At 39.0% G+C, this 15,124-nt stretch overlaps 2 protein-coding genes across 2 annotated transcripts; both read left to right on the forward strand.

The window, feature by feature from the left end:
• The first annotated feature begins 1,655 nt into the window (after window positions 1-1,655).
• Window positions 1,656-4,041, forward strand: LOC125264308 (C-type lectin lectoxin-Thr1). Its single transcript, XM_048183550.1, has 4 exons — window positions 1,656-2,189; window positions 2,366-2,731; window positions 3,227-3,312; window positions 3,407-4,041. The coding sequence occupies exons 1-4, from the start codon at window positions 2,153-2,155 to the stop codon at window positions 3,530-3,532; spliced, it is 615 nt and encodes a 204-aa protein (XP_048039507.1). The 5' UTR covers window positions 1,656-2,152; the 3' UTR covers window positions 3,533-4,041.
• A 6,415-nt stretch (window positions 4,042-10,456) lies between these two features.
• LOC125264305 (C-type lectin lectoxin-Lio2-like) lies at window positions 10,457-12,843 on the forward strand. Its single transcript, XM_048183546.1, has 3 exons — window positions 10,457-11,183; window positions 11,445-11,530; window positions 11,844-12,843. Exons 1-3 carry the CDS (start codon window positions 10,658-10,660, stop codon window positions 11,967-11,969), a joined length of 738 nt encoding a protein of 245 aa, XP_048039503.1. The 5' UTR covers window positions 10,457-10,657; the 3' UTR covers window positions 11,970-12,843.
• Window positions 12,844-15,124: the final 2,281 nt, after the last annotated feature.

Raw genomic sequence — 15,124 nt, forward strand, 5'->3', positions numbered from 1 at the left:
GGGGCACTGGGGTCAGGCTTGAAGCAGAATGCTGGGGTCCTGCACGTCAGCCACCGATGCATGGAACGACATGGACAGACCCTCTGTCAAACAAACAGTCCTTTCCCTTTTTTTTTTTTTTCAGATGAGTAGACATCAGTACCAAAGCTGTCCCCACTGAAACAAGATCAGGCCGAACTAGGGTTGCATTTAATCCGGTGTCAACAAGGGCTGTGCAAGCAACTCCTGCCACTATAATGGGTATGTGGCAGAAATTTCCAACATAAGACCAACCCACTACCATAACAGTCTCTGTAGGGTGTTGTATAACCCCTTCCTAAACTCGTTGCCCCTTGTCCTTATCCAAGGTTGGGGTATGGGCCTGCGACCTCTTCCCGCATCTCTTTTCACTTTCGGCCACACACTGTTGTCCATCTCAGCGGTGAATGCTCAAATCTTGTGTTGAAGTCTGTCTCTCTGAAGCCAAATGTAGTGTTTCACTACTAGTAGCAACCAGGTGGGTTCTTTCTTGTTCTGAGACTTTATTTCTTTCTATAGTCCTTTAATATCGCTTTCAAACTCACTGACCTCTCACTTCCAACTCTGAACTCTCTAGCCCGCTGACCCTGCTGAACCCCCCCACCCCTTAAACTGCTGAACATAATCACATTAACTAGTGCATTCCAGGATTTGCAATGGCATTACAATATAATCTACTTTTCATATCGTCAGTCAATAGATGGCAGTTTTTTGGCTAGGTGAGTTGGAATTGTTCTCTGTGTTCCATTAGTTTGACCCCTTCAACCAGGTCATCGGTGCAGCAGCTGCAAATGATACGCTGCTTTTGTTTGAATCCTTAAACAGGCTTTCACATGGAAACTTCTCTTCTGGATCGTCTGTTGGCCAGTGGCATCATTCTGTGGGTGTATATAGTGGTATAATGGTGTCAACTGTATAAATTGACTGTGATTTCCTACACATCTGTACTGATGCATATGTCACAGAGCAGACGATGGTCATTACACGCTCTCTCAACAGTCAAATCAAAATTCAAACAAGCTTGGTTTGCATGACTCTGGTACAGTATTGTCACAGCAATGGCCATTTACAAAAATACAATAAATCGAGTTTGATCATGATGATGATGATTTGGTCAGACTAGTTCTTTAGATACAGTATAAACATATAATGGGCCCTTTATAACTGGCCTCCTGATTTGTTTATCATGTGTTTTGTACATTTAAACACGCCCATGGTTTGTTTGTTATGCTTTGTAATGATTTTTTCTTCCATAATTTATTGAAGACAGACTGAATGTTTTAGTGCTTTTATGAACTACTTTTGTCCCAGTTTCCATCATTATTTTAGCAAGGCCTCCTTGTGTACTAAACATCTGTAGTTCATCCCCAAGGTTCTTTTATAAACTGAATATTGTGCACATTAAGTGTCTCCAGAAATCCAAGTGTCGACCCCAGCAAGATTTCATTGGAAAAAGGCTGCATGAGCCGGATGTGAAGGCCTGAAGCAGGGGGACCTGCAGACGCTGACCGGCTCTGGCTTCACCACATTTACATTTATTCATTTTAGCAGAGGGTTTAGCCAAAGCAACTTACAAATCAGGAAAAACACAAATATGAAGAATGTACTTTATAACATAACATTTATATATATATAAATAATGACCTTTTGGTGTGGTTGAGGATGAGAGGATAGAGATGCATGTCGTGTGTGTCTCAGTGAGCTTGTGTGAAACCACAAAAGAAACGGGTTACGCACTGAACCCTGAGGTACACCAATGGTAAAAGAGTTTTTGATTTTCTGATCTTTGAAGTGAAGTAACCTTTTAGTAATGTGCATTGACTTATAATCAATCTAACTTGAAGACTCGGATGGGGTTGAGTTGACAGTGATTGATGTGTGTGTTTGGTGTATAATATGAATTTGCTGACATGCAAATCTCTGAATTTTAATGTCTTTTGCAAAGTACATAAAATGACAGAGTCTGGGTAATGCCATTCACCTCAATACTTTGAGGAAAAAGGTATTTTTTTTTATTGCTTAATAGAAATATTTAACATAAAGAAACATTGATCACTCTGTAAAGCACTGGTGTTTTAAGCAGTAATTTGATTTCTTTTTAAAATGTTTAGTTTTGTTTTCTTATAGGTTGTTCATGATGAAGAATGTTTTGCTCTTTGCGAACCTGGCGGGTTAGTTCATTTTTCAATTATTGATACTTTTAATCAGGAATGACATAATAGAGGCACCTGTCAATCATTGACAAGTTTCAGTTAACTTTAACCCGATTTGAAACTATGACAATAAATAGTTGTGTATTATGCACAAAACTGCCATTTAAACACATTTTTGTATCTTCCCTCTTCAGCACTGTATGTGGCATTCTCACAGTCTCGCATGTTTTACTTTGTTCCTGAGAGTATGATCTGGTCTGATGCACAGAGGTACTGCAGACGGCATTTCACTGATCTCGCCACCACTGATGACCACATGGATCTCTCTGAGCTGTTGCGATCTGTACACAAGGATTATAAAGGGCATGTGTGGATCGGACTTCATCGGAAGGACGCAAAAGCTCCCTGGATCTGGTCCGATCAGAGCAAATCCACGTTCATGCCATGGGCTCCAGGGCAGCCGAACAATTATGGGAGCAACCAGTATTGCGTTATAGTGGCTGATGGTGCTCTTAATGATCTGGACTGTCAAAATAAATTGCCTTCTGTCTGCTACACTGGTGAGTATTTGCACACACACCTCACTGCTTTATTGACTTTAAAAGTGCAAAACTTACATTAAACTGCTGTTGGAATAGAAAAGGAATTTGGACGCCAAATTATGGTCATAAACATCAGATCTGTATTTGTGTGTTCGAAGCTGACTTTCTGAGATTTATCATGCATATCATCAGAGATTAAACTTGATTTTTGTCTCTCATTTGCAGTAAAATACTGTACAGTCTTCTGGTGCAAAAGTTGACATGTTTAGAAAAAAAAAAATTGAATTTGCAATTACATTTATTTATTGTATTTATTGTTTTTCTTCGTTTGTTGTATTTACTTTTACAAATTTTCATTTTAATTGTGTTTTATTGCAAAAATTGTAAAAAATAAGTAGTAAATAGCATGACTGACAGTTATTTCACTAGATTGCTTTGATCGAAAAACAGCAACATATTCTGTTACTCTTTATTATTTTGAGCACTTGATCACTGTGTATTTCTGTCCCACAGAGAAGAGGAAACAGACTGTAAGACTGACAGTTAAATCAAGTCAAAATGTTAATGATCCTTCAGTGAAGGCAGAGATTCTGCTGAAGGCAAGTTCATAATGTACAGTTTGTTGAATGTATATTGATAATGGAGGAACTTACCAAGAGTATTGAGTAATAAAAGTGTGTTTGTGTTCTTCAGATAGAGCAGATACTGAAGGAGAAGGGACTCAGAGAAGATGCAAAACGGTCGTGGAAAATCCAATCAGATGGAAATGTCTTCCAAAAGAACCGGAAGTGTGACGTCACTCAACAGACTTGCATTTGAAAAATGGAAAAGCAGTAAACAGTTTTATTGATGTGCTGTGGTGAATTTGAAGTGTAGTAAGAACTGAATCTGTGATTTGACAATTACCCATTTTAGCTGATTATGTGAATGTAATTCTGCGGGAATTGTTTGAGATTGAGTTTTACATTTTTGTGAAATTAGAGACTGGCCAATACCGTTTTTTTTTTCTCCAATCTATACCAACCATATACATAAATGATTAAGTTATTTATCTATTTACAAGTGCAACTGAAATGTAAAGTCATTCATGTGACACTGTGAAGGTGTTTTGTTTACAAGCTTCCACTATAATATGAAGTTGTACAGACCTCTTAAGATTATAATTCTCCTGCTGAAATGCTGGTATGTGCTTCTGTAGGATTCATAAGTGATGATTTCAGTGTCGGTGAAACAAATCTTGCTTACTTTAAATTACTCGTTCATTTCTATGGGAAATAATTGGAAAATTTCCCATTTATTTGGCCATTTTTATGAAGAAAAGTTGTGGGATATATGTATAGTTTGAGATTTATTTATTGATATTTTATTTATTTATATAAATTGTACTGCATTTAACCTAAAAACTTTCTGTAGATCTCTTATCAAATGTTATGTCGATTTTACGGAGGTAACAGCCAATCAAACAGCCAGTGACACTGAATTTGCATTTTGCTTTATTAATGTCACTGAAAATGACTACAAATGTGGGTGACATGCAGTATATAAACAACAACTGCATGCTAATATTATCAAACCACTTTAAATCCGGCTGCTGGTTTTAGTTGTGCAATCTCAGGTAAAATCATTTTGGGTAATCAGGATGCTGGTTTGAGTTTCGTTTAGTCTGCTTGTATTTTTATTTTTTATTAATCCACTATGTTTTTGGTGTGCTTTGACTTTAAATTGTAATTATTCAACATATTACTCATGCTTCAACTGTTTGTAAATTAACTATATAAATGCTGCTGACATGCAAATCTCTGATGTCACTCAATGAATTTCAATATCGTTTGCAAAGCATGTAAAATGATAAAGCAGGTCATGTTAATGTCATTCAGATACACAAGAGAGGAAAAGAAAACTCATTGCACGGACTGTTAGAGACAGAATAACTAACATTTATTGATCTTTTGTGTGTTTGGTTAAAGAGAGCAGCAGTTTTAAGTATATGAGAGAAGTTTGGTTGTTTTCTCATCCAATAGGTGCTTCATGATGGAGATTGTTTTGCTTTTGGTTCTTTTGCTAGGTTAGTTTTGTTTTTTGCAAAATTGTATAATCTTTTAATCAGGGATTAAGTATGGAAGCTTGTTTGTTCCACATAATTTAAAAAGGTAATTGCAATTTTATTTCTTGCATTTTAGACTTTTTCCTCACGATTCGGACTTTATAACTCCACTGCGATTTTATCACAATTTGTAGAAAAAAAGTCAATTGTGAGATACAGCTAAACTTGCAATTCAGACTTTTTTTTTTCTAGAAATTGCAAATTTATCACATTTTTAACTTGCAATTCAGACTTTTTCTCCTAATTCAAGTTTTTCTCAATTCAGACTTTAATTCACAACTATGATTTTATTTATACAATTTGTAAAAAAAAAGTTATTTGTGAGATATAGCTAAACTCTCAATTCAGACTTTTTTTCTAGCGACTGCAAGTTTATATCTCACATTTCTGACTTTTTTCTTACAGTACATCTTGCAATTCAGACTTTATAACTCACAATTGCAAGTTTATCACAATTTGGAGAAAAAATTCATAATTGTGAGAGATTGCTAAACTTGCCATTCTGGTTTACGTCTTTCATCAAGCTTACATCTTGCAATTCTGGCTTTTTTCCTCATAATTCCAAGTTTATATCTCATAGTTCTGACTTTATTGTTCCTCAGAGTTGTGAGTTTATAGCTTGCAATTCAGACTTTTTTCTTGCTAGTAATTTTAAGTTTATATCTCTCAATTCTGACTTTTTTTTTCTTGTTTTCTTTTTTCTTATATTTGCGAGTTTATATCTCACAATTCTGACTTTATTACTCGCAATTGTGAGTTTAATCACAGTTTGGAGAAAAGTCATGCCATAATTGAGATATTACTTGACTCGCAATTTAGTCTTTTTTTTTCCCCGCATTTGCGATCTTGCAATTCTGGCATTTTTCCTCACAATTCCAAGTTTATATCTCACAATTGACACTTTTTTTCCTCAGTTGCAAGTTTATATATCGCAATTTAGACTTTTTTTTCTTGCATCTGCAAGTTTATATTTAGCAATTTTGAGTTTATAACTAGCAATTCTGACAATATCTAATAATTCTGACTTTTTTTTCTCTGAGTTTATGTTTGGCAATTGACTTTCTTGCAATTCTGACTTTATTTTTCACATTTCTGAGTGTCAGGAAACACAGACTCAATGGCACAGGTGAGTAAAAGTTGACTCATTTTATTAACAAGCAGGTGAAATCTAGTGATTGAGGGTTTTATATGACAACAACCAGAGCAGATGAAGTGTGACAAAGACCATCCAAAGAGGTAAGTAGCACCACACACACCTTTTAAATCATTTTTGCACAAGAAATGACACAAGTGTGTAGACTCAGGTAAGTATAGCAGTCCATGTAGTCCTAGTTGAAGTCATAGACAATATAACAGTCCTAGATAGAGACCAGACCAGACAGTCTCTGTGTGTGTGGTGCTGGTTTATGTAGATGAGGGTGATGGCAGACAGGTAATTGTGAAGTGAGTGCAGGTGATAACCAGGCAGGATTGTGGGAGATGTAGTGTGCAGAGGTGACAGGCATGGTAACTTGTGATCCTGACAGTACCTCCCCCCTTCCTGAAGGTGCAACCTCGCACAAAACAATCCAACCTAGGTGGGAGGGTGGTTGCCCTGGAGCTTTGTCAGGTGACAAGCAGGTGAATAGGGATATATGGGCAGGTCAGGGAACCTCCAGGACTGCACTGGCAACCTAGGAAACCAGGGAGCAACTCAGGAAGCCATAGCGGTGTAGGTAATTCATGGAGCCATAGTGGTGCAGGTAGGTCACTCGTTGACCACATCGAAGTAACTTGGAGAACAGAAAATCATGCCCGATTCTGTAGTTGTGATAAGGATGCTAGTAATGGTCACCATGATCGCAACATAGGAGCATGGAGAGCAGGAGAACAAGGCAGCCTCCATGGCTGCGTTGAGGGAACTTAGGACACGGGATCAGATCGGTCACAAGGGAACTTAAAGCACAGTGGATCAAATTGACCTCTGTGATTGTGATGAAGGGACTTGATCGATTTCTGCGTCCGTGATGATGGGACTTTGGTCAGTTTCTGTGGCCATGAAAAGGGAATATAGATTTGCCTCTGTGGCTACATCAGGGCAAACGCAAAACTTGGTGATGATGTCTTTGATAACATATTGACAAATTCTGGAATGATCTTCGTGGTTGCATATAGACAGACAGAAGACTTGAAAACGACCTCCATGGTTGCATCTGAACAGACAGGAAAATCAGGAACAACATCAGTGGTCGCATCTGGACAGAAAGAAGACTTGGAAATTACCTCCATGGTCGCATCTGGACAGACAGGAAACTTGGGAATGACCTTCTTAGTCGGATCTGGTCACAGGAAATTCAGGAACGAATACCTCCACTTCTATACAAGTGGGAGAGCAGTGTGCGGCCTAAACACACATTATGGCCACTGCCGTAGCGGGGAGAACAATCATTGGTAGAGAGGTCTCCGAATCCTCTGGGCTTGGAAGTATCTGGCTGGGTTCTGAGATGATGGCCATGTTGTCTGAGGATTCTGGCAGTAGAGCATGTACTTTAGAGTACTTAATCTACTAATTTAGGTTTCCCAACATTAATCTTGTATGATTAATATCTTGCAATTCAGAATTTTTCTCATAATTCCAAGTTTATATCTCATAGTTCTGACTTTTTTGTTCCTCAGAGTTGTGAGTTTATAGCTTGCAATTCAGACTTTTTTTCTTGCTAGCAATTGTGAGTTTATATTTCACAGTTCTGACTTTTTTTCCCATGTACTTTGCTGAGCTCGGGCACGAGAGCAGGCGCATGACTCTGGTCGGGGCTGGAGCAATCACTGGACTCTGGTCAGGGGCTGACTCTTGGTCTGAGGGGAATTCTCGCACGGACTCAAGGACTGGAGGTAAATTTAGGGTTAACTCATAGGTACAAGTGGGTTCTGATGCAGATTCAGGGGTTGGAGTTCGCTCCGATGCAGACTCTGGGGCTGGAACGGGCTCGATACAGAACTCTGAGACTGTAACGGACTGAATTCTGGGGCTGGAGTAGACTTGTGACTCTACTCTGGGATGGGGCTGAACTCAGGCATGGGGCTGAACTCAGGGACTGGAGCCTTCTCTGTACTGTGCTCAGGGGCTGGAGCCATCACTAGACTAAGGTCAGGTTTCGGCTGTGTTCAGGGGCTGTCAAAGGACTGGACTCTGGGGCTGGAGCAGACTCCAGAGTGGGCTTCACTGGGACAGACTTGGAATTCACAGGAAGAAAGAGTGGTCTTTCGGGACTAGCTTGGCTGAGTAGAGGGGCATTGAGAATATATTGCTCTAAAGTGCACCTATTCACACCTCATGGCACATTAGAGTACAAAGGTTCATCCAAACCTCTATTAGAAATCTAACCACAGCATCCTCTGAGTATACCAGGAATTCCTCACCGTATTCCTCAATGGGGCAGCCATCTTGGTGGTTGTGTTTGTTGTAGGTCTGGTCTTCTGTCAGGGAACACAGACTCAATGGCACAGGTGAGTAAAAGTTATTGACTCAGTTTATTAACAATCAGGTGAAATATAGTGATTGAGGATTATATACAACAAGAGTGAAGAGTGACAAAGACTGTCCAAAGAGTTAAGTAGCACCACACACCATTAAATCACTGTTGGGGAGAACACACAGGTGAGTAGACTCAGGTAAGTATAGCAGTCCATGCAGTCCTAGTTGAAGTCATAAACGATACAGCAGTTCTAGACTGAGACAAGACCAGACAGTCTCTGTGTGTGTGGTGCTGGCTTATGTAGATGAGGGTGATGGCAGACAGGTAATTGTGAAGTGAGTGCAGGTGATAACCAGGCAGGATTGTGGGAGATGTAGTGCGCAGAGGTGACAGGCATGGTGATTGGTGATCCTGACACTAAAGCTGCGTTTACATTAGTCACCGTGATCAAATCAAGCAGATCGGATCATTTGACAATCAGGACATGGCACATTTACATTTGTTCACATGAAGTGGACTCTGTATCTGAATAACTGTTCGGATTTCTGTTTCCCGCACGATATTTACATTAGGTGCGTTCGAAAGGCAGAAGCTTCAAATGGCTTCATATGGTAGAATCTGAACATCTTTGTATTAAAGAAATAAAATAACACACATCACATTGAAGAGCATTAATTAGAACTAAACATGGGCGTCGGAAGCAAAAAAAATGTGGGTGGGTCCTCCCTCCAAATTTTTTTTTATGCAATTATAGATAGATAGATAGATAGATAGATAGATAGATAGATAAAATGCCAATCAATCGGTAGTTATTGATTTTTTTTTTTTTTTTTTTTTTTTTTTTTTTTTTTTTGAATAGAACAACGAGACTCAAACCTTTACATTCAGTCGCGCTTTGCTCCCATTTATTTTCACACATCACACAGTGCATACAAAGTTTAGTCCCAAAGAGCGCACAACTGGAGAAATACACGATTACATTTGATTTCATTAGATAGAAAAGAAGCAGGGCCATACGCAGCGTTTTATATTTATCGTGGTCACAAAATGTATTATGCTAGGGGGGTTGGGGGGCATGCTCCCCCGAAAAAATTTTGATTTTCTTGGTGTACATATATGCATTTTAATACGTTTTAAGGCCAACAAATTGGATAACAATAACTTTAAACCATGTCAACAAATACATACATGCATGCACAGTTTCGAGGCAGCTTTAATCGCATGTTTGGCAATTTCATAACTTCATTTAGGCCTACAACTGAATAACGACGGTGCATGCCCGTAGTTTCTTTAGCGCTTTAGTTAAGCTATAATAAAGCAATATGCAGCGCGCGCCGGCGCATTTGCTCGAGCAATTCTTGAGTTCACGCCTCGAGCACAGTAGGCTATAGCCTAATGGCTGATTGGAGTTTTACTGACATATCCTGACAACTTCTCATCTGACCACAGGTCACTGTTGTTCAACTGAAGCTACCTTTTCCGCGCTCCTTTGACTTGCGCTGAGGTCGGAATGCCTGTCTGAAAAGTGTCCCGTTTGTTGTGAGAGACAGTTCTATATACACAGCATTTTACTTGGCGATGTTTTAAAAAATATTTTTATTTTGGGTATTTTTTTGTGCTCTGTTGGTGGTTTGTGGAGTAGCATCACCTGGTTAGACAAATGCTGAATTAGAGACGGTAAAAGTGAGTGGGTCCAATATCATTGGTCTTAAAAAGTGGGTGGGTCTTGTCCCACCCACATACAATGGTTCCGCCCATGGAACTAAACAAGGGTAGGCTATAACACCTGATAAGAGTAAAGACCGTCCCAATTAAACAACGTCCCATTGCTTTCACTGACTTGCTCTTTTTTCCGATGCAATCTCCAGTCTTAGATCAAATTAAGTTTTTTAAATGAAGGAATACTTCCAGAATTTGATCACACAAAAATAACTGGGTTGATCATGTTACAGAAGTCACATCATCCGGGTTTAAGATTATAGTGTACAATGACTTTTGACAAACGGGAGATGAATAAACTGAAACGATAAAAACAACATTAGCCTCGTTTAGATAATGTTGCACGGTTAAAATGAAAAATGACCCACAATGCATCATATAAGTCTACATAAACTGTTTTAAAGATTGACGTTTATTGTAAAGTTCAAGTTACAAGTATTGTAACATTCCGATCACAAACTCGTTTACACTTCGTCTTTTCAATGCGTATGTGGACAACATTCAGATACAGGTCGCATGTTAATGCCAAGTGTAAACGCAGCCTGAGTTTATATCTCACAACTTTAAATTTTCTCATAATTCCTAATATTTATTACTTGCAATTCTGATTTTAATTTCTCAGAATTGTGAGATATAAACCTGTTTTTTTTACTCTTTATTCCGTGGATGAAACAAGCTTCCATAAATTATGTAACAGTCTCTGTCAATCAGTCATCCAAAAAAAAAAAAATAGCTGTAGCCTATTTCATGCACAAAAATGACAAATCTCAACAAAATAAGATGTTAAAGTCTTTGTATCTTCCTCCTTCAGCTCTGATGCATGTGACGCTCTCACAGACTCATATGTTTTACTTTGTTCATGAGAACATGAACTGGTCCGAAGCTCAGACATACTGCAGACAGCATTACACTGACCTCGCCACCATTGATGATCAGACAGATTATGAAGAGCTGCTGAACACTGTGCATGCTGGTTTTGAAGGAAAATGGATCTGGATCTGGACTGGACTCTATCGGACGAATGCCGCTGCTCCCTGGACCTGGTCCGATCAGAGCGAATCCACGTTCAGATCATGGGGGTTTGGACAGCCGAACAATAACGGTGGCAGTCAATTTTGCGTGGGAACATCTCTTATTGGAACGTTTAATGATGTGGACTGTCACCTTAAATATGCTGCTGTCTGCTACAATAGTGAGTATTTATAGTAGCACATTTGACCACTTCACTTCAAAATGCAAGCAAAACAGATTAAACATACCAGACATTGAGAATCTGTGAAATTTACAATAAAACCCAGCAGCTTGGTTACCATGAACTTTACATTAAAAAATTTTTTGGTGCCTTCTGAAAAAAATGTTCTAAGGGGGTTTTCACAGTTATGCCATAGAGAAGCCATTTTGCTTCCTCACTTTTTACCACTAAGCTTTAATGAGTTTTATGTGTGTATCACAGAGAGGAGGAGACAGACGGTCAGACTGATGGTCAAATCAAGTCAAAATGTGAACGATCCTGGAGTGAAGAAAGACATTTTAGCAAAGGTGAGTAGAAATGCAGTGTGTTTAATATATAGTGATGCCATCTGGACACAAAATTTGTAAATGTAGTTGCATTAGAGAACAAAATATCAAAACAATATCTGCCTCTTTGCTAAAATTTGCTTTTCATTTGCATATTGTCTTTTTAATCAGCTGGAGTTTTAGTACTTCAGTTCACCTAAAATGAACATTTCATCATCAATTCTGCATATTAATATAGTTTGCATGATATTTGTGAACTACAGTTAGAAGTTTTTTTTTTTTTGGTGAAAAGTTTTTAGGAGTGAAATACTAAAATGCTGTTTCTGTTCTTAAGATTGAGCAGATGCTGATGGCGAAAGGACTGACAGAAGATGTTAAACTGACATATAGAATCCAATCCGATGGGAATGTCTTCCAGAAGGATCAGATGATTAATGTCACTGAACACACTAGCTTTTAAAAGTGAAGAAATAAAACTTAACTGGCTGTTTAGTAATAAAATACAACTTTATTAATCTTCTGCAGTGAAATAATAGTAGCTTATAGCAAGAAGTCAAGACATATTTACACATTTTTAGCTGATTTACATGTACACATTAATTTAGCAGGTACATTTATTTAAAGCGACTTACAAATGAGGAATATCACAGGCAATTTATCATAGAGCAACAATATTCATAGGTTTAATAAAAACTAGACTAGTAAACAAGCTATAATAGCAATATAAAAGCTGAGGTGAAGTACAGTAATGAAGAGAAATAGAACTAGATAAATAGGAGTTTTATTGCTTTGGTTTGTCTGATCATCATTTATCTGTGTATCACTATATTGCAGATGTACAGATCCCTGGATTATACTTGAGTACTGTGGCTAATGCTAAAATGAAAATTAAAAAAAAAAATGCAACTGAACCCTCTGCTGCAATATTCATAACTGACAGTTGTCTAAAATTAAAGTCAGTGTTAAACTGAGAACTTATGAATGTAAATATCTTTAAAAATACCAATGAACTATAATTCATCTGTGAAGTTTTGGGGAAATTCTTGAAGCCTGTTTCCTATGTGGTGACAGTCCTTGGGCTCCATCTGTTGGACGGCAATGATTTGCCAATCCTAACTGGGGTACAACCACCAGAAAAACTTCACTGAAAAATGAATTTACCATCTTGGGAATCATTTTCCACCACAATACTTCACAATGGTTCACAAACTTTTTCTGACTTCCTGACTTTTTCTGAACTCCATTTTATTTCTTTTTTATTTCTTTCTTTGAAATATTGTAATTATTAGAACTTCAGGATATGAAGTCTTTAAGGGCTGGCCCATGCTAAATGATTTTACCTACATCTTACCAGATTTTCAAGATGTGAAAGACCACAAACATGAAAAAAAAAAAAAAGATTTAAAGGTGCAATAGGTGTAGCATTTTATAACACAATGCATTTTGTGTTATACTGGTTGAAAGTCTCCTCATATCCTGATAGCAATCACAATGTTCAACAGTCTAAATGTATTTTTATAAATATATATTTTCTGTGGAAGGTGTAGGAACATAAAATGTTCATCCAATCATTATATTCAGTCTGAATATAATGAAATAATATGATGCCCTACCTGCCTGTCAGAATATGTTTTAACATTCCCTCGTATCCTGGTCAGAAAGTGACTTTCTGGACAACGTGTCTGCGACAGGGTTGTTATTGCCAGGTCGATGTACAATGATGAAGATGTACTTCTGGAGCTGAAGGATCATCCTTTTGTAGCCTTGGGGGAACCAATGCCAAGGGTTTTCACATTATTGACTCAAGGGGCTTGTGGTCACTGTCAACGATGACTTGGCGGCCGTAGATGTATTGATGGAAACGCTTACAGCCAAACAATAAGGCAAAGAGTTCTTTCTCAATTGATTTCGCTTTCAGAGAGAGACTTTGACGCGTATGCGATGGGTCTTCCATCCTGAAGTAGTACTGCCCTGAGCCCGTACTTGGAGGCATCACCTTGCAACCTTAGCTCCTTGAGAGGATCAAAATAGGCTAAGACTGGACCTGGTTCAAATGTGAGCAGCTCTTTTATTCTCTTGAAGGCTTTGTCAATCTGGACGTCCCAGACAAACTCACTTGACTCCTTTAAGAGCTGGTGCAATGGTGCGTTGACATCAGAGAGGCCAGGTGCAAATTTGGAGAGGTAATTAATCATACCTAGCACTGTCTCAAGTTCTCCTTTGTCTTTAGGTGGCTCCATGTCTCTCACAGCAGTGACTTTGGCAGGGTCAGGCTTTATTCCCTCAGCAGTGAGGAGATGTCCAAAATAGCTCACCTCTGTAGGGCAGATGATGCTCTTTTCTGGATTGAGCTTGACTCCTCTCTCCTGAACGCTGTAGCATAGCACAGAGGTGTTCATCATGCTCGGCTTTAGGGTGCGTTCACACTTGTCATGTTTGGTTCGATTAAAACGAACCCTGGTGCGATTGCTCGGTTAGTGCGGTTCATTTGAACATATGTGAACGCTACCATCCGAACCCTGGTGCGCACCAAACAAGCGGACCGAGACAGCTGAAAAGATGGGTCTCGGTCCGCTTCCAAACGAACTCTGGTGCGGTTCGAATGATATATGAACGCAACACGGACCAAAGACATGTAACCGAACCAAAAACAGGAAGACGAGACCCTAAAATGGACAGAATCCTCACGCATGTCAGTTTTTCCTGTCATAGTCGCGAGTTTGCCCATCACAGGCATCAGACACGTCTCTCCATGCAGCAGATCGTTTGTGTGTGTGTGACGGATGGATTCCCGCCGCTGTTTTGACTCCTTTACACATTTTATAAGCTCTTCACGAGTTCCCAGCTGGCCAAAATACCATCACATGCAGGATACAAACACACAACAAGCGCATTTACCTCAGCACACAGCATTGTTTTGGATGTTCGGTAAGTTCCGTCTCAAAATAGGCAATATGTCATAAAATCCAACCAATCACGTTGTGAATGTATCCCTGTGCCTTTAGGTTCGGTATCTTTTGGTTCGGTGATAAAATTGCCAATCTGAACGCTAACCGGACCAGGACTAAATTGTTTTTTTTTCTTCTTTGGTCCGGACCAAATGAACCAAACGAACTGAACTACAAGTGTGAACGCACCGTTAGTCTTCCCGTAAACAAGAATGTCGTCGACTATAGCCATGACTCCATTTAGGCCTTCATATGTTTCATCAATTTTTAGTTGGAACTCATCTTGGGCCGAAATCGGTCCAAAGGGAAGGCGTCGGAAAGACTGTGTTAAAGGTGGTCAGTCTCGATGATTCCTCAGTGAGCTTAATAGCCCAATAGCCTGATCGAGCATCTAGAACACTGAAATATCGGGCACCAGATAGCCTGGATATTATATTTTCAAGAGTGGGTAGAGGGTAATGTGGCCGCTTGATGGCCTTGTTAAGGTCCCTCGGGTCTAGACACACCTTTAGCTGACCGGTGTGTGGTTTTTTGGCCACAACCATGGAATTAACCCGTTCATTTGGCTCTGTGACTTTAACGATGACATCTTTCTTCCAAGCTCCTCTTTAAGATGACTACGTAATGTGAGAGGAATGCGTCTGGGTGGATGGACTACTGGTGTTGC

This window comes from Megalobrama amblycephala, linkage group LG3 (genome assembly GCF_018812025.1).
Source record: "Megalobrama amblycephala isolate DHTTF-2021 linkage group LG3, ASM1881202v1, whole genome shotgun sequence".
Classification (NCBI taxonomy): domain Eukaryota; kingdom Metazoa; phylum Chordata; class Actinopteri; order Cypriniformes; family Xenocyprididae; genus Megalobrama; species Megalobrama amblycephala.

Bases quoted from the DNA above. Each gene is read 5' to 3' on its own strand.
- LOC125264308 (XM_048183550.1), top strand. From the start codon at position 2,153: ATGATGAAGAATGTTTTGCTCTTTGCGAACCTGGCGG. The intron at 2,190-2,365 runs GTTAGTTCATTT...TTCCCTCTTCAG, and splicing joins GCTCTTTGCGAACCTGGCGG to CACTGTATGTGGCATTCTCA. The intron at 3,313-3,406 runs GCAAGTTCATAA...TGTGTTCTTCAG, and splicing joins AGGCAGAGATTCTGCTGAAG to ATAGAGCAGATACTGAAGGA.
- LOC125264305 (XM_048183546.1), top strand. From the start codon at position 10,658: ATGAAACAAGCTTCCATAAATTATGTAACAGTCTCTGTCAATCAGTCA. The intron at 11,184-11,444 runs GTGAGTATTTAT...TGTGTATCACAG, and splicing joins TGCTGCTGTCTGCTACAATA to AGAGGAGGAGACAGACGGTC. The intron at 11,531-11,843 runs GTGAGTAGAAAT...TCTGTTCTTAAG, and splicing joins AGAAAGACATTTTAGCAAAG to ATTGAGCAGATGCTGATGGC.